The 27,876-nt window shown below is 42.0% G+C and overlaps 1 protein-coding gene across 1 annotated transcript; it reads right to left on the bottom strand.

The window, feature by feature from the left end:
- Nucleotides 1–465: 465 nt before the first annotated feature.
- On the bottom strand, nt 466–23,741 carry BMP3 (bone morphogenetic protein 3). The gene is made up of 3 exons (XM_065405530.1): nt 23,420–23,741; nt 8,532–9,442; nt 466–657 (listed from the first exon to the last, which is right to left on the bottom strand). The coding sequence occupies exons 1-3, from the start codon at nt 23,739–23,741 to the stop codon at nt 466–468; spliced, it is 1,425 nt and encodes a 474-aa protein (XP_065261602.1).
- Nucleotides 23,742–27,876: the final 4,135 nt, after the last annotated feature.

The raw sequence follows: 27,876 nt of genomic DNA, 5'->3' as shown, positions 1-27,876 counted from the left end.
ATAAGTTAGATTTGTTCAGGTTATTTAGCACTTGCTGAGCTGTTCAGTAACCCAAGGCCTAGCTTCAAATGTATAACTGTATTTCTTAATCTCCCTCCCCATTAGTCATTAGAAGAACAGACACAAAAAATCAAACAGCGGCTGCCACTTTCAAAGCCTTGTACAAAAATAAATCAACGTTGTCCTCCTGCCAGTTCCAAAAAATCTTGAACAGTCCTTTGTAAATTTCACTTTTTGTTTGTACATTACAACAGAAATAGTTAGCGCCAGTTGCTAAAGCTTACTTCTCAGTCAGATTCAAGGGTGAGTTAAGTTTAAGTTCCCCTGCCTGGATATCTCCATTCAGTATCTTCTCTCTTATTCAGGTTTGTTTATAAATCTATTTTTTGAATGAAATGCATTGGTGGGGGAGAAAAGAAAAAGCAACAGCTCAATTTAGACATTTCAAAGGGCTCATCTGGGATGTTATCTGCATGCACAGGACTCCACTGTCATGTTGGGGTAGACCTTAAGCACCACGTTCTTATTTTCATCAAAGAATAGGATGCTGAGAGAAGACATTTTGTCAGGGACGCAGCAAGGCTCAGGAATACCAGGGATGACCCCAACTGCTCTCACTATGCTCTGGATGGTGGCATGGTTCGATGGCTTCAAGACCTGCAGAAGAAAGAACAGGAAGAGAAGGAAATGTGAAGGTGCACGTTAAAATGGAACTGTATTGTTTACATGGTAACACTGCACTTCATTGTTTGGGACAAAATATAGCCAATTCCCTGAAGAAAGACAGCGATGAGTCAAAAAGGCTAGCTAGCGGCAGCAATTCTGAGTACCTCTTTTAAAGACAGTTCTCAATTGTCACGGTATATCCCTCCGGATATCTTCAGGGAATACCATTCTTGGATTAATTTTACTGGCCACTGGGTGTCACTGTTGCTCTACAATTCAGCTAGAGTTTTCTTACTCTGAAGAAAGTGGCCCTTAACTTCTTGCCTTTTCAAGAGACACACCCCATCTAGGGGCAACGGCTGCATCAGAAACATATAGACCAGGACACTTTGTACTGATGGAAATGGTGGTGTAAATTATATGCCGGATGTAGTTTAGTCAGAAAAGCAGTGTAAGTGGGTGTAAATGTACCTCTGATTGTAACTTACACCATCATTTTACATCATTGCACAACTAGACCCAACAAATTCCATCAGTAGTAAACCTATTTACGCTAAGGCAAAATTCTGCTCTCAGTCACTGGTGTAAACCTGAAGGTATCTGGAATTACATTTCTATAACTGAGCAGAATTTGGCCCACTGATTATAACTAGAAAACAAAATTGACTGAGCTAACTTCATTGTCCAATATGAGTAAACAAATTTAGAACAAGATTTTAAATATACTTTCATTTTCATTAACCTAAGTAGCAGTACTAGTAACACAGGAAAACACAGTAATACAACAAAACCCAACAAGAATATGATTTTTTTTGTTGATACTGTCCTTCAGTAAAAGATATTCAGAACTTCATTTTATAACTCATCTCAGACCTAAAACCTGGCAGTCACAGAGTTAAAAATACTCCTACTCAAATGTCAGGCAAGGTTCAGTGGGCCAAATATTCAGAGAGCCTGCAATTTTCCTGACACAAAAGATAGAATTTGTACCTGCAAAAATCAGTCACAGGGGTTAGACATCTAACTACCTGATTTGCAGGCCCAAATGACTTTCCATGGAAAAAGCACTGGAACAATTTGGAGATTCTGGCTCATTATGTCATATACACAATATAATTAGGAATATCTACTTGTAGTTATGTTGGTGATGTCCAGGGATCTCCAACCTGCCTCCATTTAAGCAAACAAATGCCAACGGTATTCTTCTGCTTTATCTCAGAGATCCTTAAATTCCAACCACAGTGAGTCAGAATGGACATTTTCCATATCGTGTTGCTAGAACTATTCTCAGCGAGGATAGGAACCCTTTGATGCAAGATTCAAAAGGATCCATTTGGGAACATTCCACTGTTGTTTTTTTGTTAGGGTTAACATCATCCAAACTTGTTTTCTTCTTCTCCAGATGAGAGAATCTATTCCTGCACTCTGAGAGACTGAGCAATGCATGGGACCCATCCTGAGTTCCCTTAACTCCATTTTAAGGTAGTTAAATTTGAGGACAGTCAGGCTCACAACTTCAAACATATTTAGGCACCTAACTTCCACTGAAATCAATGGGAGTTAAGCGCATAAATACCTTTATGGATCTGGGCCTCAGAGCCTTGCAAGAAGCTCTCTGTATCTACCTGCAGCAAGACCCCCCCCCCCTTTCTTTTTTTTAAACACAAAGAGTTCGGTAAAATTCTCTTTTTAATTTCTAGCAGGAAGCTTCAATAAGCTTTACATTATTATGATTTTAAATAGAACAAAACGACCACAGAGCTCCATGTCCCCAGTGCAATAAGGCATGATGGAGTGCCTTAAAAGCCATGAATTCTAAGGAGAGCCCTCTTTACAGCCATAAGCCAAATATGGTTGAAAAGGGACTGCTCAAAAGTACAGTTATCCAGACTCGGAGATCCTGCAGCGAGACAGCTTTTTAAAGAGAGACTGTGATTTCCTCTGCAACATTTTATAGAGCATTTAAAAATTTCAGTGCTCCCTCAACTTAAGATTTTTGTATAAATTGTGAAGTCAGAAAGCAGGTGATAGAGAAGGTTGTTCCAGACACACAGTTCTCAATGAGCATTCTGCACAAAAATCAAGGGGAGCTTATGGCCCTCGATGTCCTAGGGTCCCTATAGTTCTCACAAAAAAATCAATAAGAATCCTATTATTGATAAAATATCCACGGTGTCTATTGGATTGATAGGAATTGAAAATGGATTTTCATAGTTTTGCTCAGCTTCTTATTGGGAGCCCTGAATGGCTCTTCAGACAGGGAACCTGTGCTACCCCAAACTCACTACATGAGGTGCGAGGCATTAGAGGATCACAGATTGCTCACCATCACTGAAATGGGGTCTAAGGTGGCAGCCGTTCTGCACTAGGAATGCTTCTCAACTGTCTGGAGGAGGGGACGTGAAGATTAACCAGTTTTAACAAAGTTGCTATTCGGTGTTTTATTTTAGTTTCCTAAAGACTTTGCATTTCTCCCCACTCTTATGGTTTCCTTTGGTCAAGTTTGAAACTATCAGCCATAATTATGTCATACAAAAGAGGAGAGCAGGGATTCACTGGTTTATGGTATAATGCCTGTCCTTAATAGCTGAGGTTTTGGTTCAGCTAATCAGTAGATCTGACTCCGTTTGGGTGGGGTTTTAAACTCAAACCCTGGACTACTCACTTTGGATGGAGCACTGAAATATACAATTGCATCTCAAGAACGCTCTGAATTAAACAGATTAAAGTACACGTCTGTTTACAGGATTGATTCCAAAGGTGCTCGGAGTAAAGGCCTCCCATGGGATCAGAAGGAGCTTTGGGTGTGGTGGATCATCTGGCAAAGGGTCTCAGTAAGTGTCAACATTATTTGGTACTGGGTAGATCACACCTATTTCCTTAAATATCTGAAATGTCTTGTGTGTTACCCTCTAGCCCACAAAATACACAGCCCCTTAATCTTAAAAGTGGGATTTTCAAGGCGCTCAGGCTTGGGCTAACTTTGCTCTCATTGAAGTCAATGGCCAACTTCACCGGCAGCAGAGTCAGGCCAAAGCTGAGCATTTTAAAATTCCCAATGGAAAGGGTTAAACTGGCATATACCCTGCATAGAGAGTGTTACATCATCTTTGCCTGAAGGCAGCCTGCTCTGTCTGGTTCCTACTAATGAAAAGCAGGCTGGATCTCACATGAGATTTTCTATTAGAGTGGGAGTGGCGTAAGGGAAAAACCCAGTAACCTCCAAGTGGCCAGATCTGTGAACGAGTCCAGCTGTGGTTAGGACTGCACCTGCTAAGCTGCACGCATCCTTGAGAGACTTGCTGCCCAGTTGAATTTCATTATAGATGCATTAGGAGTGGAGAGAATGATGTCAGCGACAAGCTTTCATTCCTGACCTGGGAGAGGGGCTGTCTGGCCTGTATGCTCTATGGTATTCTGCAAGTTCAGCACATGTGGGTTTGACAGCACTCTAACCATTTCACCGAAACAGGGAGAGGGTAAGGCTGGGAATTGGGGGTGCGGGTGGGAGGGGAAGAGGCGCATCTTTTGTTAATTACCCAACAGGTTCGTCAACCAGGCTAGATGGAGCTCAGTTCTCCTTCACCGAAGGGCCGCTGTATATCCATAAGCACAGATGAATTTTTGGTATTACCTGACAGCTACAGTATCAGTTTGCAAATGCACAGCTCTCATGAATGTCAATGGGAGTCGTGCGCATGGATCAAGAATACTACATGGATCTCAACCTGCCTGTTTCTCCTTGTCATGTGTTGAATCTTCATTCGCACTAAAAAAACAAAGTGGATTTTGGTTCACATGGTGCAAATTGTATTTCACACTGCACATGTGCACAACAGGCAGAGTTTGGATCCCGAAATCAATGGGAATTTGCTGTTGACGTTCATGGAACCAGAGACATGACATTGTCACCTACTTCCATAATAAACTAGATACACTCCATTTGAACACAGGAAAGAGTTACTCAAAGGTCACGTTTAAGTTTACGTTAAGGAGCCAATCCGACATTCCTTATGTACCCCAAAAGTGGGAGTTTTGCATGCTTAAGAAATGCAGGCTCAAGCCCTACATTTGTACCAAGCCTTTTAAAATATGTTTAGAGATGAAGAAAGGGTTTGTGGTTAAGGCACTGACCTTGGACTCAGGAGATCTGGATTTAGTTCATGATTGTCACAGACGTCCTGTGTGATGCTGGACGAGTCATTTAATCTCTTTGTGCCTCATGTACCCGCTTGTAAAATGGGGTCAGTAGTCCTTTTTTGTCCATCTCATCTATGAAGACTTTAAGGTTTTCCAAGGCAAGGACTCTTTCTTACTTGTTTGTACAGGGCCTATCACAATGGGGCCCCAACCTCAGTTGGGACTACTGGGCACAAAGTAATACGTACAATAAATAGCAACCGTTACTGTGAAGTGCATTTAGTTCTCAGAACCAAATTAAGTCCTGATGCAACTGAGCTCAACCTCCGTGGACTCACACCTGCTTTCACTGAGCATGAGTTTGACTCTAAATGTTTAAAGAAGACTGTTAAGAAACCACTACGGTTTCTCAAGTAAATTGGCAAAAGATGGGAAGTCTTCTCCGACGTCTGGGTAAGCACACTGTCTCCCTTTAGCTTCTCTACACGTCAAATAGCAGCTTTGTTAGAACCAATTAATCTTCACTTCCCCTTCTCCAGACTGCTGAGCAACATGCCTAGTGCAGAACGGACGCCACCTTAGACCCTGTTTGATAGTGAGCAATCCCTTATTCTAGGTTTTGCACCTCCTGTAGTGATTTACACTAGTGCAGCGAATACAAACTAGTTCTGATAGTAAAATGATCACATCAGAATGGGAGGTTCACATTTGCTTTTAACTACCAGAGATGCAAGGCCATGGGAATCAGGCCCTCTGTTTGTGAAGTGTTTTAGGGCCCTTCAGGGTGCTACACAAAGAAAGTGCTACGTACAAAAAGTGCATGTTCTTATTACTCTATTTTCTGGGGTTTGGCAGTTTGTGGGGAAAAAGGGACTTTTCTTTTGCCTTGGGATCTCCATATTTTTTAAAAAAAATAGAACATAAATCCTTATATGAAACTTGCTTTCTTTGTTATGTTAATAGGCATTTAGCAGCAATTATGGGTGAAATTTGCAGAAGCTCTCAGCACTGGCCAAACCCTTGACTTCAGTGTGAGCACAGCTGGCAAGGAGTGCTTCTGACAACCTCACTGCGCACCTATGGTGTACTTCAGCGTATTTTTGCAAAAGCTCATTTGTTGTTGAAGGTGCATGTTCTTATGCACGTGAAGTTTGACCCAAAGCTCACTGAAGTCAATGAAAAGACTCCCATTAACTTCAATGGGCTTTCGATCAGGCCTATTTTGAATACATGCCATTTACCTGCTACACAGCACAGGTGCCCTCTTACCAAGCCATCACGCTGCCATCAGGTGAATGGGTGCCAATTTTGAAATGGCATGTTACATGTTACTTACTGGACGTGAACTGTTACACTCCACCAAGAGCTCAGCTACTCCTCACTGGGAGTTGAAGGCCCAGATCTTCAAAAGTATTTAGGCACCTAGCTCTCATTGAAATTAACGGGAGTTAGATGCCTAAATACATTTGAGGATCTGAAGCCCTGCAGAACAGCGCTATAAGAAAATACTATTTTTTAATCTAGAGACCCTAAACAATGTCCAAGGAACTGGTCCACTTAGCTATGCAGATGCAGCTTCTACACCAGCACACTGAAGTGTAGCGTTTATAGGGAAAAAACTATTGTCCACAGATAGAAAAATAGTGTCGTCATTGTAAGACATGATCCAAATCACATAGAAGTCAGTAGCAGATTTCCAGTGGGGTTTGGAGCAGTCTCACACAGAATAACTGGCAGCTTAAAATTGTTTTCTTTGTTTGTTTTACTTCTTTCAAAATATCCATCTGTTTGCCCATATTACACGGCTCACAACATGCCCAAATTCGTTTAAAATGTAAAGTGCTTTCAGGTAGAAGGAGCAGCTGAGAGAATTAGTTTAAAAATTAGTTTTGTTTTTGCATTCCTGTAAATTAAAATAGCCACACTGATCTATTTCAAATATTGCTACATATATGAATTATTTGCTCTTGGGCCAATGTCAATCCCCAGAGCAAATTTTTTACAGTTGCGTTTAAAATCCTTATAAACAAGGTTGAAATTGGAAGTGCTGACACAGCCTTAACCAAAGCAATGCCCAGGGCATTGCTATAACTTAACATCCTTAAAGTTAACATGGAAAAAGTCCAGGTCAAATTGCTGCTAAAGTTAAGGGTCTGTTTCAAACCCATACGTGGGGATATAGGTATGATAGAGCATGGATGCTATCAATCACAGAGGGAGAAGCCAAAAAGACCCAGTATAATGTTTTACTACCACTGAAAAACAAACAAACAATCTTGTTAATACCTTTTATTGGACCAACTTCTGTTGGTGAAAGAGACAAGCCTTCGAGCTCCACGGGGCTCTTCTTTAGGTCACTGTGGCGCTCGAAAGCCTGTCTTTTTCACCAACAGAAGTTGGTTCAATTAAAGAAGTTACCTCATCCACCAGTTCTTTCTAATAACATGGCTCCAAGAACACTGCAAACCTCCTTGTTTTCCTTTTGAACTCTCAGCAAAGGCACAAAACTGAAGCCAGCCCTCCAAGTTTTAGAGTCTGATCCTGCAATCATAATTCAAGTGAGCAGTCTCCCTGAAATCAACAGAACTGCTCACATAAGTAAAGGCTTCCTGATCAGGCCCATACTGGACTAAATTATCCCGGATGTTACCATACATCTCCTCTGTCTGTCATTGAAAAAAGACATCATTCCGATTAATCCCAAAATTCCGCACCGATTTGAAATCATTTTGCTTTCAGTGCTGACAATTAGTTACATGAAAAAGAGAAAATGGTGAAGATAAGGCTAAGGCAAGAACAATGAACCCTACATCTACTGTGGTTTCCAGATACCAGGAATAATTTGTGTGTGTCCCCCTCTCCCCATTTTGGGTCTTTGTTACATATTGCATCCCACTTTGTGGCCTTGGTAGGCTGGGAGATGTGGGTATGACCTCCAATGGAGCTACACCAGAAATAAATTTGGCCTACTGATTTCAAGAAGCCAAGCTCATGCAACAGGGCCAAATCATGGAACCCTTACTCACCAGAGTAATCATTATTCATAGCCGTAGTCTCAAAGCCATAGGGGCAACTCTAAAGTAAGGGTTCCAGGATCAAGTCACTTGTGCTTATGTATGTATCTCAGAGGATACAGTTCTTTAGCAAATGACTTATGATTTTGATTTGATTAGCTCCTTGGCTTATACTCAGAGTCCCATCCACTTCTAGGACTCTACACCCTCCTCCCCCTTTCAGAGCAGCTTTAGAGCCCCACCCTGAAAATATTTACTACCAAACATAGCGCTTACTACTCCGAGTGGTCCCATTCATTGGTTTCTATTGGGACTAACTCAGTACGGTAATTACTATACTTGGTCATAAGCATTTGTAGGATCAGTCCTTTATTATGCTTGATTAAACTGGACGGTCACCAGTTCAAACATTATTATTACCCAATAAGCAATTTACAGCACATTTGGATACTGGACAAAAATAATTCTGCTATATAACTTTGATTTTATATCTTTGCATAAAGCAATTCTAACTTCATATTAGCTATTTTAACAACTACCCCTTAAAGAACAGACATAAAATATTACTTATTTACTACATTCTAGAGCTTAATAGGAGCCAAGCTGGATTTTACCATTGTAAACAAATATGTGCAGTTCATAAAACCTAGATGTGTTTTCCTACTCTCTGGAGATAGGAGAATAAGACAGTGGGGGAAAAAAATACTGTACCTTTGGAATGGGGAATTGGCATTCACCTGAGCAGTAATATGCATCAAAGGATTTAGGGGAAATAATCCATTCGCTCCAGCCAATGTCTGCAAAATCCACTTTGAGATAGCGCCGTGCACAGTATCTTGGTTCGTTCCATTGCTTCCTTCTTGCCTTCTTCAAGGTTTGCTCATCAAACTGGAGCGTTTGGCTCTTCTGGTGGTTGTTCTTTCTCTGCTTTTTCTTACCCTTTGTCCTCTCTGCCAGCCGCGGCTGGAGGGTTTTGTAGGGTTTCCTGTCTTCCCACCCCTCATCCTCATTGTACTGGTACTCGGCACCTGGGAGCTCGTTGTTCTGCAAGGGCAACAGGATGTTGGTGGAACGTTTCCGTCGCTGTTCACCAAGGCTGCTCTTTGAGTGGCCTTCCGGTCTGGGGAAACCCTCAACCAGGGAATTACGGTGTCCTTGCAAGCTAGAAACAACACTCTCTGGTTCTGAAATAGCAGAGTCATTGGCGTACACCAGGATGTAAGGTTCATAGCAGGACGGAATCCTCCTCCAGGAATAGCGGCCAGTCAAGGCCATTTTCACACCAATCAGAAGTTCATCATTCTGCTTTGCCTCACTCAGGACATGAGTAATGTCCTTCCACTGCCAGGAAAGGACATCCCGATAAGCCATGGAAACATTTATTAGAAAACGTCCCAGGGTTCGAGTTTGGTTCCCATCAGAAGGAAAGCTCAACACCGAGAGATCTATTTGAATTTCAGGTTTCCTGTGTCCATGACGAGAGCAGCCTCCGGATCGGGGACAACTCCAGGTAGCATTTAGTAGGTCCCCAATGTAATAATGCAATGACGCCGACAAGATATTTTCAGACTTGGTTAGGGAGGTCAGATTAAAAACATGTGGCTCTTTGCTTCCTGGGCTCCCTGAAAGAAGAAATATTCACATGAGAACACAGAAAATTCTAACACCCCGAAAGACCAAAGGGCCAGTGTTACCTGTTGCTTTGTATTATCTTCACTTATTCCGATGGAAAATTCCCCATTGACTTTAATGGGAGCAGGAGCCGACCATTACATTTGAATATACAATCCCCACACAGTTCCCATCCAGCGTTCAATTTTAAAGAACACACTTTACTATTCAGTTCTCACTGGCCAAGTGAAACTTCAACAGCAACTAGCAGTTTTGTTGGCAACCTCAGGAGAGAGGCCAAGGATTGACTGAACTTGGAAACTAGCTAGGTACTTATACATCATTAGAATATTTGAGTACCCAGCACATATCAATGAGTACATCCACACTGCACCCTTCTGAGGTCAGAAAGCAAACGATATCACAGGAAACAGGACTGCTTAAAAGGATACACTGAAGACTGCAAAAGAACATCCAGGAATTCGACAGCCAAGTGTATTTTTAATGTGTGTTTATTTAGCATGTGTGCAAATGGCTAGCTTGACATCCCTAGAGAACAAACGTTCTTTCTCTGTCCAGGAGAGAGGTCTGGCATGGGCAGCTGCAATTTAGACCTCATCCAAAACCTACTGAAGTCAATAGAAAGACTCCTAGTTGACTTCACTAGGCTTCAGGTCAGTCTTTTTAAGCTTCAATACATTCACTTACCAGTATGCTTCACTTCAACCCTAATGTCTTCCTACCAACGGAGGATGGGTGTAGGGAATCAGCTAGAACTTAGAAGAGTTGGGCTCAATTCCCAGCTTTCTTGTGTGACCTCAGGAAAGCCACTTGGGCTGGGATTATCAAAAGGTGCCCAATTGAGTTAGGCACCCAAATCTCATTGAATTTCAATGGCTCCTTTGAAAATTCCATCCTTAATCTCGCTGCACCTCAGCTCCCCATCTGTAAAATGGGGACAATACTTTTTGATCTTTATTTTTTGTTTAGTGTCTAGCTGTCATTCAGAAACTTAGGTGTACAATGTGCCAGGATAATTACTAATATAAATTGGGATGTGTTACATTTCCTTATTCAAAATATTATAAACTTCAAAAACTAAAACAAACAAACAAAAGTTAAGCACTATAAATGTTCTGCTACATCAGGGCCCATGCACAAAGTCTACATATCATGTAAATCCCACTCAGAATAGAACCCTAGTACTGGCCCTTTAACCAGGGTAAATTTCACCCTGTATTTGTAGATTAGTTCCCAGCATGCTGGAGCAGTGGCTCTCAACCTTTCCAGACTACTGTACCCCTTTCAGGAGTCTGATTTGTCTTGCATACCCCAAGCTTCACCTCTCTTAAAAACTACTTGCTTACAAAATCAGACATAAAAATACAAAAGTGTCACAGCACGCTATTACTGAACAATTGTTTAGGTTCTCATTTTCATCATATAATTATACAATAAATCAATTGGAATATAAATATTGTACTTATATTTCAGTGTATAATATACAGAGCAGTATAAACAAGTCATAGTCTGTATGAAATTTTAGTTTGTACTGACTTCACTAGTGCTTTTTATGTAAAACTAGGCAAATGTCTAGATGAGTTGATGTACCCCCTGGAAGATCTCTGCCCACCCCTAGGGTACAAGTACCCATGGTTGAGAACCACTGTGTTAGAGCACTACATGTCCATTGGGATAGAGATTGGAACAGCAACAACTACAAAATTAGGAGAATAATCAAAAAAATCTCTAAGTAAAAATAAAGCAAGCCTCTAAAAATGTGGAAAAGCAAAAGGTTTTCTCTTTAGTCCCACCAGCCCAGGAAAGTACATCAGGAGCCATAGTATGGTTATTTTAAGGCAATAAGAGAAGAAATATTTCTGCACAATTGGTGAATCCATGACATGATATTTTACAGATCTTTATTACAAGGTAATGGCATTGTTACAGCATCCTGTTTTTAATGCAGACCACACTCCACAGCATAAACTTTCCTCCAGAATAAGCGGGTCACGTTTTGACCCAGTGCATTAAATGATGTCACATTTCAAGGTGCAGAAGTCAAAAACAACCCGTGCACAATGTTTTAGAGATAGGGAGAGGCTGCTAAAGAAGAATCAAGATCTGAAACAAGGCGTTAATGAGAAAAGACATCCATGTTATTGGAGTGGAAGGGTCAAACAGACCCTCTTTCCTGAATGCATGATCCACAAGGAAACAAACCAAGGGCAATAATTCCATATAGGCACAATATTACCGTGCCAATGAGCAGGTTCTTGTGAATGGGGGATTTCCATGGCTTTGAAACTACAGAGGTCAGTCTAATAGGTATCTCGCACAACCCAAAGACACACTTACAACAGAGGCCCCGAGTCACCAGGGCATTTAAGCTTGTGTTTTGATTATAAGCATAAAAGTGATTCCACTGGGCAACAAGCAACAGCAGGTTTCCTTAAAACAAGTTCTATGCTCAGATTGCGATGACGTTTATATTGGTCAAACTGGCAGAAATATAGATTCTAGCGTTAAGAAACACTGGAGAGCTGTAAAACTGGGCTGTATGGAAAATACAGCTATAGTGAAACGTGTATATGCAACAGCCCCCAAAAGGACTGGAAACAAACCAACACATTAGAAAAACACGGGAACATTAAGTTAAAACCTTCTTTGACATCATGGCAATCAACCTTCTCAAGAGTTCGAGGAGGGATTTTAGCTCACAGGGTTTTGAAAGAGTTCTTTCATTTAAAAGGAATGACAAAAATAAAATCCAGAAGTGCCCATGCAAATAGAGATGAGCAGGTCTTTGGATAAAGAAAATGACTGCTGATATTAACCTTTGCTCAAGCACTTCAACTGAACACAAATCAACACTTCTTTCTCCCCTGCCCCCGATGTTCCAAAAAGTTTGGGGTTTTGGGGGGAGATGGAACTCTGGGCTTCCAGATTCTGACTGGCAACATCAAAATTGCCAGTAAGGTCTAAATAAAGCCAGCAAAAGAAGTAAAAAACACATCTAGCCCATCTCTTTCCCATTTTTTGCTAATAGAGCCGAAGAGTTTTAGGAAAAGTGGGTACTGCGCAGTTAAGGGATGGAAAACACCTGTTCTATTATGTTCATTGTTCTGCAAAGACAAGGAAGAATAGTTCATGCAAATTTCTGACCCAGAAGGAAGAATTGAGAATCCCACACAGACAAGAACCTGTTTTCACATGCTTTCCTGACAGGTTTTGTGGATTCGAGATGTTCAGATAATCTAAGCACCTGGAAGTTGACCTAACTGAACTAAACTGCAGAATGCTTTGAGATTCACCCAATTTGTGTCTATGAATCATTACCTGAAGACTCTGTTTTCAACAGATTAGATCCTACTTTATTTTATTTTACAAACAGGGCAGGCACAGTCTCTTATTACTTGTCTGTGCCGCACCTAGCACATGACCACCTGATCTCCGTTGGGGTCTGTATGGACACGTGAATAATACATACATCTACAAATAATGAATTACATCCATCTACTCCTATGGACAATTATGTTATCACAGGGGTTGGCAACGTTTGGCACGCAGCTCGCCAGGGTAAGCACCCTGGCGGGCCGGGCCAGTTTTATTTACCTGCTGACGCGGCAGGTTCGGCCGATCGCGGCCCCCACTGGCCGCGGTTCGCCGTCCCGGGACAATGGGGGCGGCGAGAAACCGCGGCCAGCACATCCCTCGCCTGCGCCGCTTCCCGCCGCCCCCATTGGCCCGGGACGGCGAACCGCGGCCAGTGGGGGCCGCAAATCGGCCGAACCTGCCGTGTCAGCAGGTAAATAAAATTGGCCCGGCCCGCCAGGGTAAGCACCCTGGCGAGCCGCGTGCCAAACGTTGCCAACCCCTGTGTTATCATGAGGGTATCTGTTGTTTGAGCTTATTTTTACATGCAGAGTCAAGTTTTTCTTTTGGGATTTTAGCAATTAACAAAAATGGTAACAGTTCAGAATCTAGGAACAAAAGAAAATGGGAACACAAATCTGCTCTTGCTTAAAAAAGAAAGAAAAACTAACTGGTTTGTGATACACATGAACGGGGCAATATGTATTTTGATTAACAAGCAAAACCAGACAAGCCATTCTTGCACTCTTACTTAAAAAAAATTAACATCAAACATCACGTGCTACCAATAGAAGGTGCTGCTTTCATACAACCCACTTATGCAACTAACTAATCCAGTTTCCCACCTGCATGTAACTCATGCTGGCTGATTATTAGCTATTGTCACTGATGTGTTATGTATTTGGTTTTAGAATTAGATTAAAACAAAAAATACACAAAAATGTATGTCTTGGTTTGACATCACTTGGGAACAGAGTCCAATTCACCAATCATGCAGCAGGGATAATGGATTTCAAAGCATGGGCAGCAGACAAATTAAAACAAAGCCCTGAAGTATCAAACAAAGGATGAAGATTTAAAAGAGGATTTAGCCACAAGGTACCTGATCCTGCAGTTTTTTCTCAGGAAAACTCTCACTGATCTCACAATGAGACGGCAGCACTTAAACCCAAAGAACATAAGCTACTAAGCACTGGCGCCCACAAACACTACAGTTCAAAATCTTGATTAAAGTCAAGAGCTACTGAGGCGCATGTTACAGAATAGGAAGGTCCTGTAGGATTTTCTTTCTTTGTACAGTCATGGACCAGACCAGCCTTTGGTGTAAATCAGCCTCTCTCCCTACTGACTTCAATACTTAGACTGATTTACACCAGCTGAGGATTTGGCCTTTAGCATATGAATAATGGCTAAGAGGTTTCTTTGTAAAATAAATATATTTTTTTTAAAATGACACATTGGGCCTGACTCCCATTTACATGGCAGAGCAGTTTAAATGAAATTAGGCCTAATAATACACTTAGCTCTTTTACAGCACTTTTCATCAGTTGATCTCAAAGCTGCTAATCGATTTCATGTGTCCGGAGTCCCAGTTCAGTGCTTTATCTACTATGCCACGGTCTCCTCCCAATAAGAGGATTTAAAGATTTTACAGACAGTATAATCTACTTGAAACAGCAGTCTATGTCTCAAACAAAATCATTCTAGAGGTCAAAAATCTAAGCACTCTCAAGTGATGGCATCATAACAGCCCTTGGATATGCTTTCCGCATCAAACAAAATGGCAGAACACTTCACTGCCTATTTGCATAGTCATTTCTTCCCTGTTGCTATTCAGTTGCGTATGAAATGTTCATCAACAGACCTGAATACACATCTCAGGGTATTTAATGCCAAAGAGAGAAAGCCCAGAGAGGAGTGTTTACAATACCGGAGATGGGCATGGTGCCCAACACTCCTGCCAATGCTTTCTCTTAGGATCAGGCAGCCATGGGAGAGGTGGTCTTACAACGGTTGAGCATTACTGCTTTGCATATGGTTACTGAAGCTGATAATCAGAGGGAGAGATCAGTTTATTGACTGAAAATATGGAGCCAGATTCTCCACTGGTACCTAGATACCACAAGGTCAGATTTAAAAGAAGAGGATTGCTCCCATTAAGGCATCTAAATGAAGTGGCCATATTTTGCTACTGCATGCTCAGCACTTTGGAAAATCAAGCCCTATGGTTTTCTGCCCCTTGTAAATTGAAATAGACAAGACAGACTTCAAACACACTTATTGTTATTACTTGTATTGTGGTAGCATGTAGGAGCCCCAGTCTGGACCAGAGCCACATTGTGGTAGACACTGCACAAACACACTTTATTGCTTATATTCCTGCAGTATATCCTGGGGAGGCAGACATGGTCCAATCACTAGGGCATCAGACTCACCTGGCCTTAACTCCCAGTTTATACTGACTCACCATATGACAGTGAACAAGACATTTAACTTCTCTGTCTCGGTTTTCCTGCGTGAAATCCTGACCTCACTGAAATCAATGGCAAAGTCTTTCTGTAAGAGCACAAATGATGGAGCTCCACAAAGACGAATAAGCCTCGTGCGATCTATAGGAGGAAGGTTCCCTCTAAGTAGTACTAAATATGTACATATTCTGTGTTTAGTCACCACCCTTAATCAAGTCAGCATTTGCCTTCAGTTTCTACATAGTGATATCAGAGATGCTAGTGGAGTTACCCATACTTCGAATGGGAAACAGACCCCTGATGGCACCGTGAGGTACCTTTTCGTACATGACGATTCTTCAGAAGCGACCGTTGTGCTTTCTCTTCCTCCCACAAGAACCCACAGCTGTTTGTGCCGCCTACTACCATTACTGGCATAAAAAGTATTTTTTAAAAGGCAGCATGCCTGCGAAAACTGACATCACCGGCATAAACATGTATTCATGTTACAAGGGGCATTCCCAGACATCAATAAGCTGGAACCAGTCCACTAACATGTGGTGTGTTTACCTTTATAGAGGATATACTGACATTTTTATGGACTGCCAAATCTATCCCATGGGTGAAAAAGGATGCAATAATGAGGGCTATTTAGCTATACAGTCGTCATTATCCATAGTTTAAATTAGATATTAAAGCAGTTCTCTTGCACCAGTATATAGTTAAGAATGTATCAGCATTTCCATTATAAAACCCTGTTTTCATGGGTTCATAGCACAACTGAGCCGAAACTTGGAATAGAAGAGCTCAAGGCCGAGAATACAATTTTTTATGCCAAATTTCTTTCCCCCCCTAATTTTCCCCTAACTCTTCCTATCAACCTTCTCCCAAACTCCCCAATTAATTTAGCTATTTCTAAATTATGCATGTAAAAATATAAAACTTTCCAATTTTGTTAGACATAGCACCAGATTCATTCTTTTAAAAGAAGAAATTTCGGATGTAATATTGGTTGATACCTGAAATTAAAAAAAAACCCCTTCTATTAAAGTGATAACAACTTTAATAAAAAAACTCTGAAAAGCAATGAACATGCATGCTCAGTAACTAATTTACAGGAGGCGTTTTATGACTGGAAAGATTTTAATATGCATCTTACACATCATAAATGTACTGTGTAGTGAGTAAATGATATGTCTTTTATAAATTAAACACAGAGGTCATACCGGCTCTGAAAGTAATATATGGTTTATAGTACCCATCCATGAACTATGGACTTCTTTCTTTAAAAGATTTGTTCCAGTATATGGGCTCAATACTGCAATCCACATGTAAAGTAACTGCAGGGTGTGTGTGTGTGTGTGTGTGTGTGTGTGTGTGTAAAATCATCTGTAAAAGTGGATAATATGGGCTCAATACTGCAATCCACATGTAAAGTAACTGCAGGTGTGTATAAAATCATTTGTAAAAGCGGATACGTAGATTTTCATGCCTGGGCTTGTGGATTTTCATCCCAATTTCATAAGGGTGATTTTATCTGCTCTTTGATAGATATACATGGATATATAGGGCCTGATTCTCCTCTTGTTTACCCTAGTTGTACAGCACTGTAATTAAATTTGCTTCAGGTGAGTTACTTCTTATTTACACCACCGTGAGAAGAATATCAGACCCATAGCGAGTGTACTCCAATGTAGTACAAAGGGTAATATCAGTAAACTGGTTAAACGATGGGTTTTTCAACTAGATAACACATAGAGCCTGAGTCTCCTATCGCTTACATTGGTGCAAGTCAGGAGTAACTCCACTGAAGTCAATGGAGGTACATCAGTCAATAAATCCAGCCTAAGATCAGAATCTACACCAACCAGAACAAATTCTGGGCGTGATCCTGCAAGCCCTCGTCCTGTGTAGCTCCTATCAATTTCCAAGCAGAGAAAGTTTATAGTGCCAGGCCCAATGTTGCTAACTCATAATGTCTCACTTTTCAAGTTTCTTATGCAAAGAACCTGATTTTGTTTGTATTTCATCTGAAGTGGTGTGATTCAAGGGGTCACCAACAACTATCTATCTATCTCTCTCACACTTCTATCAGAATGTTTTGAAAGCTGCTGTTGCAAATGACCCCTGAAAGAGGCTAGAGGACAAAGAGTAGAGTTTTCTTTATTTTGTTTTTCAGTCTGACTGCAATTAATGATTAGTCAGTTTCACTATACTCAGTTTCCCTAGCTGTTTGTGTGGGTGTTTCATGCCACAACAAAGGGAAGGAAAACAGTCTTAAAAATAGGAAAAGGTGGTTATAAAACCACAAAAATTGGCTCATGGGCAGATGTAATACCTGAAATTACTTTAAAACACATTTTAAAACAAACTGTCTCCATTTCAAGTTGACACTATCCCCTTTAATGATGCTACGGTAAAGGTGTTTTAGTTTGGATTTCAGAAGTCCCATCTTCCAAGGTTGATAACTCAGACAAACATTTATTCTGGGTTGTAACTTTGCATTCAGGGCCAGAGCCTCAGGTAGTGTAAATTAATATAGTTCCATTGAAATCAAAGAAGCTACACCACTTTACACCAGCTGAAGAGCTGGTCCCCTAATGTCCTAGAAACCCAATACAAAAAAATCAGGTGGGGTTTTTCCGTTTTGTTGGTTTTTTGATTGTTTTTTTCTCCCCCTCTCCTATCGTTCGTCTTACAAATGTGATTGCAACAGCACTTAACTAGCACTAAGAAACCATTAAGTTAAAATCAAGTTTACATGTCAGACTTATGCTTACAAAACTAAGGAAATTTACAATTATAGCTGAAGTACTGTTCTTAATCTACCCCTTTTATGCTTAAATCTTCTAGCTCATGTGGTATGTAGAATAACTCACTCTTGGGACGTTCTGAGACAAAGAACTATAAGTCTTATTCTCTGCCTTACTCTGGCAAAATTTGTCTTTGAAACAAATGAGGAGTTTTACCCGAGCAAGGACTGCAGATTTTATCCCATGAATATCTCACTATTATATGTTTCTGACAGCTCTCGAGTTTTAAGGTCTGATCCTGCTCTCATTGAAATCAATGGCTGAACATCCATTGAATCCTATACAGGATCAGCCTCATACAAAGGAAGAATCAAGAGTAACTCCATTCAAGTCAGCGAGAGGAAATTGTGCCAGAACACAATTTGACGTATCATATGTGATGTATATTCTCACATATATTTAAGTTAGTTCATTGTTTTTACTTGGTGAGGGACTTCTAAGGTTCTTACTGACTGATGTAAAAATCCAACAATTATCTTTTAAATTTATTTAACCGTATTTTTAAAAATTATTTTTATTTGCCTAAATGAAAAAGAACATGTGAAGAAACATCAAAATCAGAAATGAAAAACAACTACGTAATTCAGCCCATTTCTCTGCCACTGCAAGATTATCCCCTGTAAGCAAAGGATTTCAGTTCAGCTTAGGGTGGACTTTTCAATCCTAACTTTCTTAGGTACTTCTGAAAACTCCATCCATAGTGGTCAAAGTTTTAATTTTACAATAATCATGAAGCTTGTTTTCATTACTAATTTTTTCATCCATATTTTCAACTGCCCTTGTCACTTTGTAAGATTACAGCATTAAAAAGTGATGCCCTTTCTTTTGTTTGGCTAAAAGATTGGTAGGATTTCAAGTGATGGAACCCAATTTTTGGACTCATTAGACTACATACGTTATCTTTATAAAGTTCAGAATGTTTGCCAGCTGGGTTAATTGGAAATCTAGCAAAGAACTTTCCTTTATGTCACGTTATCAATATTGTATAGTAGCCAAAAGTTCTTAATGAAGGTAAAGTGTTGTGGACAGCAAGCTTTCAAGAACTTCCATATGTCTTTTCACTTCTCATTTGTTATTTCTGATCATTGTATTTTCAGAAAAATTAATCTACCTCCTTTCTCAGTTACACTATAAATTAGATCAGTGGAAATTTATTTTTCTGAACTCTTGCTCTGGTCCTCTTAAGGACCCCATTCCATCCTCATTACTGACACAGGCAACTCTGCACTGATTTCCATGGGAGCTTTACTGGTCTCATGCGTATAAGATCGGTCCCTTATCAGTTAGGGACAACATCCTAAATTATTCAGGGAACAGTGGCAATGAGGTTTATACTGTCATATGAACAAGAGCAGGGGTGGGGATGGGAAGAGAGGGAGAGTTGAAATTTACACGGAGAATGTCTTAACAAGCTGAGGGCAGAATCTGGAAACAAAACAGCTCCAAAAGGAAATACTGTCAGTGTCCTAATTCTATTGCGTTATAAGCCAAATATTAACTGCTTTTAACCTTCAGTAAATATAAGATTCCCCCCATCCTCCCCCATCATTTGATCTAAGGTTTTATAGAACTGCAAGTTTCTGCCATCAATAACCTTACAAATGAGCTGCTGTATCCTAAGGGAAAGGGAAGACAACACCTAACTGGTTAAATATTTTGCATAAATACTTATAAAAGTGTCAGAAAACTTATAACCACTTCAAATTTATTGCTTTGGCACTTGAACTGTGAAAGTATTGGGGGAGGAGGAAAGGGGTTAGTGAACAGTGTGTTCATAGGACTGCTGCCACCCACAGTCAAGTAACAGTATAAATATAATCAGAAAGACCGCAGAGATGGGATTTCAACCAAAGGCCTTCTAGGTTTAGAACAATAAATACCTTTAATCAGGTGTGTTTAAAGGAGCAAATACCACTCAGCCTGGATTGTATCATTCCCTTTTTCAGTCTATTTCAGAATCAGGCCATGTGCATCAACAGGAAACATTTAGAAGGCTGCAGCCTTCTGCATATGAAGACTAATGTTAGGAAAGAGACCATGCTTTTAAAAAGATAGGACAGGCAGGATTTAAAGTAGGTATTCCCTGTCCCTCAGAACTAAAACCGTATGGGAGCAGCTTAATTGGAACAGTGTAAAGAAATCTTTACATACCTCAGGCTCTGACACCAACAGATTTAGGGTTTGACCCTGCAAACACTTATTATGGGTTGTCCTGGACAACTCACAGTAATAAATAAGTAGTGAATGTTTTCAGGATTGGGCCTGAAGTCTCTTGCTTCCAGAGGAATTTGGCTACTCACAGTAGTTTGCCCAGTGTATGCACAATCAGGTCCTTAACAACCAATACATATTGTAGCCTTTAAAGAATCAAAGGCTGGGATTTTCAAAGAAGCCTCAGGGAGCTCGGCACCCAGCTCACTGGATTTCAGCGGGAGTTGGGGAACTACTTCTCTTAGGCGGTTGTGAAGTCCCAGACAATGATTTCATTGGGACTTTTGCATGTGAAACGACTGCAGGGTCGATCAGTTAGTGTCATGAAAAATATATGATTAGTAAATGAGGCTTTATAATGCCTCTATATCAAGGCACATATTGCAGGAATGGAGAAGCTTAATGGAATACAATAGTTTGGAATCACAACACTACATTTCAGGTTTCCAGCATTTATTTTTGACCCCTACATATTAAAAGCTCTTGAAATGACCAGATAGTTAAACAATCAGGAACAGATTCTACTTTTCCCCCTTTGCTGTTAACGCTTGCTTCTTTTGGTACACAGTCTTGGTGGATTGCCAATGTACATACATGCTTGGGCAAACAGGATACAATTTCCAAAAGCATCTACGTGACTTCAGAGCCTGAGTCCCATCAATGTGCTTTGGAAAAATTTAGCTGTTGACTTAATTTCATAACAGCAAAGATGTGCAATTTTTCAAGCTTTTATTTTTTCTTTAAAGATAGGAATAAAAAAAACAACTAGCCCATCAACAATGTGCTACGTCATAGCCAGAAACTAACTGCAAAGGACATGAAGCCAACAAATAGTGTCAAAATAGGCACTGTAGATTTCCCCCCCCCTCCTTAGATAGATATTCCCGAGTAAGAAGCGACTTTCAACATTGATAGGTTTACTGGTGCATTTCCGTTTAAAGCCGAAACCCCAATTACGCCAAAAGACATAAACTCCACTTAACAGAGCTCCTGAGGGGTAAATTATTCTGTATGCACGACTGTACTTAAAGTAAAACCATCTTCCTCTTCCTGTATTTGTCACCAAATAGACCTTTGCTGCAACCAACTTTAAGTAATTATATTTCTATATCTAGCTGCCTGAGCGCGCCCAAAGCCACTTTACAGTCCTATTATATACGCAAAACACTCCTTGAGTTCAACGGGAGTTAGAGAACAGCTATAGGGATAACCCTTAATAGGAGATATACAGTACAACTTATCTAAACTTCAACTATCTGCAATTTCCTGTTATCCAAAAGAGAGTCATGTCCCCTACTGCCTGTTAATTACACCAAAAATCCCCTCAATTATACAAATCCTTGATTATCCAAAATCCCTATGATATTTGGTTAATCAGGGTTGTACTGTATCACACATGGAACTCAGCTACCAGAGGGACAGAAGCATTAGCAACATAAACGTATATAGTTAGAACAAAATAGTTAAAACACTAATTAAACCATCTATATGATGCAGCGTATGCATTACCTCACAAGACATATTGGCATATGTGTAGGGAGCACTACTTGTTTGTTTCTTTCACCTCCAAGTTCCAGTCCCTGGAGTTCCTTGTCAGTCTAAACATGATGTACTCTAGGGCCCCGATTCTGCAAAGACTCATGCACATGCTAAAGTTAAACCCCCCCTCCCCGCCAGGCCTGATGCGCATGCCTATTTCATTCTCCAGAGCAGGCTCATTTTCAGTGAGTTGCTTTCTTGAACCGTAAATCCTGTATACCACAGAAACATCTTGCAGTTTGCAGTGGCCAAATGCTCACAGGTAATCCTAATGCTTTCAACAACTGAAACATGCAACTTCAGTTTGATTTGACGCTGTAAGTCAGGGCAGCTAGAAAGAGGGGATTTTTGCATTGAAAAGACTAAGTGGGATATTAACTGTAAATGCCATTTGGCCATTAAAGCTCCAGAGTGTATTTATATTGTCATCCTAAGGCTTTCACTGATGAATGGATTTTTCAGGAGCTGTGCATGTTAGAGCTTTGGGGAAATCTCTTCACAGTGGTTTCAGACAGACCAAGAACATTATCAGCACCTTAAAAATTATGGACCTGATCCAGTCCCCATTAAGGTCACTGGCCAAACTCCTATCGACTTCTACAGTGCAAGATCATTTATTAACGTTACTAGACAGTTCCTTAACTCGAACTGGATACAAGTGTTATCAAGTTGACATTATATATATTTGGTTTTATATGCAAATGCGTTACTAAACAGAGTTTATTTTGTGCTGTGTTGACACAGAGCTGGATTAACCTCTGCATCTGCTGAAAAAGGAGCACCCATCTCTAAACTCATGTAGGATCCAGCGATTATTATACGCACATATCACACAAGGATTATAGCTAACGTACGGCTAGAAGGTCTCTGGCACAGGTATTGCACAGCCAGCCCTGCAAAATACACACACCAAACTCCCAAAAGAAAAAGGAATCTCGGACTATAGGTAAACTGTTTCCATATGGAGTTTCTCTGCTTTTGTTATTCTCACTTTGCAGACCTGCAAGCTTCTCCCCATGCTCATACCCAGTGCAAAGCCTGTTACATTTTCCCCAGCCCCTTTGCATGAAGTGTCAGTTGCATTTTCACTGACAGTGCAGTCAGATACACAAACAGCCTTCACCTCTCTCCTCCCGCTCTCCGCAAGTAGTCACAACCACACAGCAGATATAGATCTACCAAGCCTCAGTGGGAGGGAGGCTCCCAGGTTTTTTGGGGGGGGGTCACATTTGGGGGGTCACATTAAGGCAGCGTTAGAAGTTTCTGCCTCTTGTGAGGAGGGCTCTGTGTGGCTTTCCAAGCGGGTGAGGTGCTGTCTTTTATTGGACCAACTTCTGTTGGGAGAGACTGGAGCTTACTCAGAGCTCCTGACATTTCAGATGTGTGTGTGTCTGTGTCTGTTTCCCTCATCCATTGCCCCTGCTTTTGACAGCCCTGACGAGACACAATTTCGAGAGACTCACCCTGAGCTCCAAACACCTACCTGGGCTCGGGGGGGGGGGGAGGAAGCCAAGGCTGCGGGGCGGGTTGGGGGCAGCAGCTGACCGGCCAGGTGGCAGCTGAGCGGGCGGAGAGGAGCCAGGGGGTCAGGGGCCGTACTCACCCGCTGGCAGGGCTCGGAAGCTGCGGACCGTGTTGCCCTCCCGGAGGTGCAGCGGGTGGAGGCCGGGGAGCTCCTGGCGCCGGGCGCCGCTGTACTTGTCATAGAGCCGGAGCATGTGTTCCGAGACCTTGTCGCCCGGCGGCAGCTGCTGCGGTGCGGGGCCAGGGTCACCTGCCGCCCGGGCTCGGCCGCCCGTGACTCCTCCCAGGGCAGCCTTCCTCCGGAGCCCCACGAGGTGCGCTCGCAGCAGGTCCCCCAGCGCCAGGCACAGGCAGCTCCAGCCGAGGCAGAGGCACAGTAGCGAGCGGGGCGACCCAGTCATCCTGGCCAGCCCCCCTCGCGAAAGCCGGGCGTGCAGCGAGCCCACCCCAGGGAGCGGATCGCCAGCAAACCAGCCCAGCGGCTGCTGCTTCACCCCCCGCCCCAGCCAGAGACAGCGGGGACCAGTCCGCGGGGGGGAGGTCGCGCTCTGCAGCGGGGCTGTTGCTGGGCGCTGCAAGCCCCGGGATCCTGCAGACAGGAGGCTTTAACCCAAAACTGCATGCATGCAAAAAATATAAGGACAGCAGCAACCCCCCCTCGCCGCCTGTCCTGGCGCTTGCAATGAGCTCGGGGGTGGGGGGTTCCCCTGCCTCTGTGCGGGTGGGGTGGGTTTTTTTGCGGGGGGGGCGGTTGTTATTATTATTGCAGGCGGGTCAGGGGGTGGTGCTAAAGCGGCGGCTGCGGCGGTGGAGCGGATCCTGGATCGCAGCCTCCCCCCGCTCGCTCGCTCTCGCTCCGGCTGTGGAGGGGGTAGGCGCAGCCTGGCGGAGTTTTGTGCTCTGCGCGCGGAGTCCCCCGGCTCCCGGGGCTGAGCTGTGTCATCCGCAGCCAATCGCGCCGCCTGCTCGGCCGGGCCCGGCGGCGAGCGAGAGGCAAAGCGAAGGGGAAACCGCCCCCCGAAGGGGACACGCGCGCGGGAGAGGCCGTGCTAGGCTCGGCAAATTCAGTCCCTCGCGTCCCGCGGGCAATGGGGGGAGTTTACACCCTCTTCCAAGAGGAAGAGAGGAGAGGGGAGGGGAGTGAAGGGGGGGGGGGTGCTGCAGTTGGTCGGATCATAGAAAGCGCAGAGAGTTTGGGCACGTCTAAAGGGCTGGGAGCACGTGCGCCCTGCGCCTGTGCTCAAGGTGATCGGTCACCTGGGAGCGCTGCCCACCTGACCGGACCCAGCTCCCGGGTGGGACTCCGCCTTTAAAGTGCTTTGGTTTTGCCCCGTCCCAGTCTAACGTGCGTGCATAGGAGTGGGAAAGGTGGCCAAGCACATGGCAGAGAATCTCAGCCGGGGTCTGAGGGAGGGACAGCTTATTCCAAGCTAGGGGGACCAGACAGCAAGTGTGAAAAATCGGGACAGGGGGTGGGGGTAATAGGAGCCCATATAAGAAAAAGACCCAAAAATCAGGACTGTCCCTATAAAATCAGGACATCTGGTCACCCTATTCCAAGCATTAAAGCTTCTTTCTTTCTTTCTTGATGCGTTTATTGGAGTTAAAGCAGGGACATCCTGCACGCCACAGTCTGATCCCGATACAGCAGGGCATCCCACCCTAACGCATGCTGAGCAAGATCCATGCAAAGGCCTTCACATGCCTCATTCACCAAACCTTTTCACAGTCACCCAGAGGGAAATAATTGTGCCCCCCCAATTCCCCCCCCCCCCCCCACAATGCCACAATATACTCATTGAACGTGCAATAATGTCCCTTTCAACTCAACTCCCATTACGTTCTGCAAGAGAAACGGAGTCATTGTCAACTGGAATCCTCCCTTCACACATCTGGAAATGAAAACAAAACAAATAAATCAACACGAGATAAAGTAGAAAAATCCCTGCCCTTCCAAAGTTTACATATGCATCTGTTCAGGCTTGGAAAACAAGCATCTTTCTAGTCTGAAGAAGGGAAATATGAAATGATACTGCATTTAGTACATGGGATTTATCACTCAATATTTTTGCCACTGTATTCATACACTCACTCTGTGCAATTATGCATTACTAATTTATATACTGGTAGTTTGTATCTTTCATGTGCATATTATATAGTGATATAAACGGCAAGTCCATACACACATATAGGCTAAAATTTTCATCATTGCATAAGGGAGTTAGACACCCATCTTTAATTGATTTTCAATGAGAGTGGGGTGCCCAACACATGGAAGTGTTTTAAAAATTCCCACCTATTAATTACAATACACACATGTATGTATGTATGTATGTATGTATATAAGGGGACAATCTTAGTAACATCACTGCTGTATCATATATATAATATGGTATATTAACCTGCCTTGCTTCCCTTCCGCCTCTTCCTCCCCCCTAAAAAATGACTAATTATTTTGGATGCCTTAATTTCTGGATGGCCAAATCAAAACACAATCAAAGGACCTGATTTTCAGAGGATGAGTGTTCAGTGATTCATTCAAAAAACCTAGACACTTCTGAATATCTCAGATATATACATATGCAGTAGTATGTTACCTCATGCTTTTCATTTTACCTATGCATGTAATTATCAACATACATTAAAGTAAGGCAATTAAACACACAAAAGTGACAAAATGCAAAAGTTAAGGTGGTATGGGGTGGGTTTCTTAAAGAGAAAAAGTATTTCTTGCTTGTGAAACTGAAAAAGACGAATTGATTTTAGCTAAAAATGTCAACATACACAATCAGATCTGGCTGAGATCAAGCAAGGAAAGCTTCAGTTTAAAACAGGAATACCGGACGGAGCAAGTGAAAATATGGGTTAGAATGGAAGTGCCATTTCAACTTTAATTATAGTGTTCTCTGCTGTGCTGAGAGATATAATGAGAAACCCATTTAAATAAAACTATAAGAGAGTGACACAGTCTGGTTTAAACCGACACAGGCAAAGCCATTCACAGTTAAAAATGTACTTTGTTGTGCCTTGGTATGTGATGACATCTCCAAAGCGTGAGGGATCTTACAGATTCTGGCCTTGATTTTGATCTTACATCAGCGTAGATCAGGAGTGACTCCCCTGTTGTCACAGTGGTATAAAACCAGTATAAGAGAGAGAAGAATCATACCCATTTTGTGTACATCCTAAGCAAAACTGGGTTAATTTAGGAGGGAAACCCAGTCTGGAATCTCACATTCCTTTTGTGGATTTATTTATTTCAAATCCTTTAACTTTCTTGTAAAGCACTGTTTATGGGTTCATTTATTTTGTTTTTATTTAGTTTTTAAAGATTGCGATAATTAATACAAACCGAGCATGTATGATAGTTTACACAGTAAACCACAATGGCTACTCCACAGCTATTACAATCAAGGATCTAAGAATGTATTTAGGGACCCGAGAAACAGTAGTTACACTGACCCTTTATGGTCTAGTATGTTAGATCCTGAATCAGGCCTTCTTTACACACAGTTCTGAGACCTGATCATGCAGTTCTGATGTATTTAAACTCCGATTGACTTCAGCTGAAGTTATACATGTGGAAAGCCTACAGGACTGGGCTCAGACTATAATTGTGAACTTATTAAAGACGCTACATAAATACAAATTGTGGGTCAGATTCTGCTCGTTTATGAATAGTTCCACTGACATCAGTGGGACAATGTTTGTGAGTAAAACCAGCAAGATTGGCTCAACACCTGTGTTTGTACTAATCGGCAATATTTGGAGTTCAAAAAACAAACAAACAAGCAAACAGACCTCAACCCCCCATAGACTGAATTTGTTAAATAGGCAATAACGTTCCCATGAGTACAAGGCTAAATAGAGAGATGGGTGTTTTTCTAGGTGATTCATTTCAAAAGGAGGAAAATTTAATGTCTTAGGGCCTGATTGTGCAACTCTTACTCAACCTTTAATACAACTTACTCAGGCAAGTTACTGGTAATCATCATGAATAAGGGTTGCAGATTTGGGTCCTAGACTCCTGGGGTCTGGCTGATTCCCGTTTCACAGGTTTAACACCAATATATTTTTATTAGTATTATTTCTATTGCAGTAGTGCCTAGGAACCTTAATCATGGACCTGGACCCCTTTGTTTTAGGTGCTGAACAAAAAGCAGTCCCTGCTCCAAAGAGCCTAGAATCTAACCCTATAGACGTAACTCTTGACTTACATCAATGTGAGATAAGCACCAGGCCCTTGAAGTCTACACAATTTCTGCAGCTATGTTGAGGAGTTATGAGGATCTGTGGGAGGGCTATGTTCTTAGCACCTAAAAATGGGTATTGTGCTTATGTTATAAACATCCTGGCAGCTAGAGAGCCTCAGAACTGACAGGTTCACCCTCTGGGTGCCCATGAAATGATCTGATAGTGAACTTTACAGAAGCAAACATCACTGGGGAAGGTTATTAGTTTGTTCCCCATCTCAAAATGCCATTGTGTCCCTATATGAATGCAGCACATTCATCTTCCGTGAACAATATAAATTAA

The sequence above is a fragment of the Emys orbicularis genome, chromosome 5, assembly GCF_028017835.1.
Source record: "Emys orbicularis isolate rEmyOrb1 chromosome 5, rEmyOrb1.hap1, whole genome shotgun sequence".
In the NCBI taxonomy this organism is placed as follows: Eukaryota; Metazoa; Chordata; order Testudines; family Emydidae; genus Emys; species Emys orbicularis.
The sequence above is the reverse complement of the archived record's forward strand: the minus strand, read 5'-3'. Positions and strand labels throughout refer to the sequence as shown.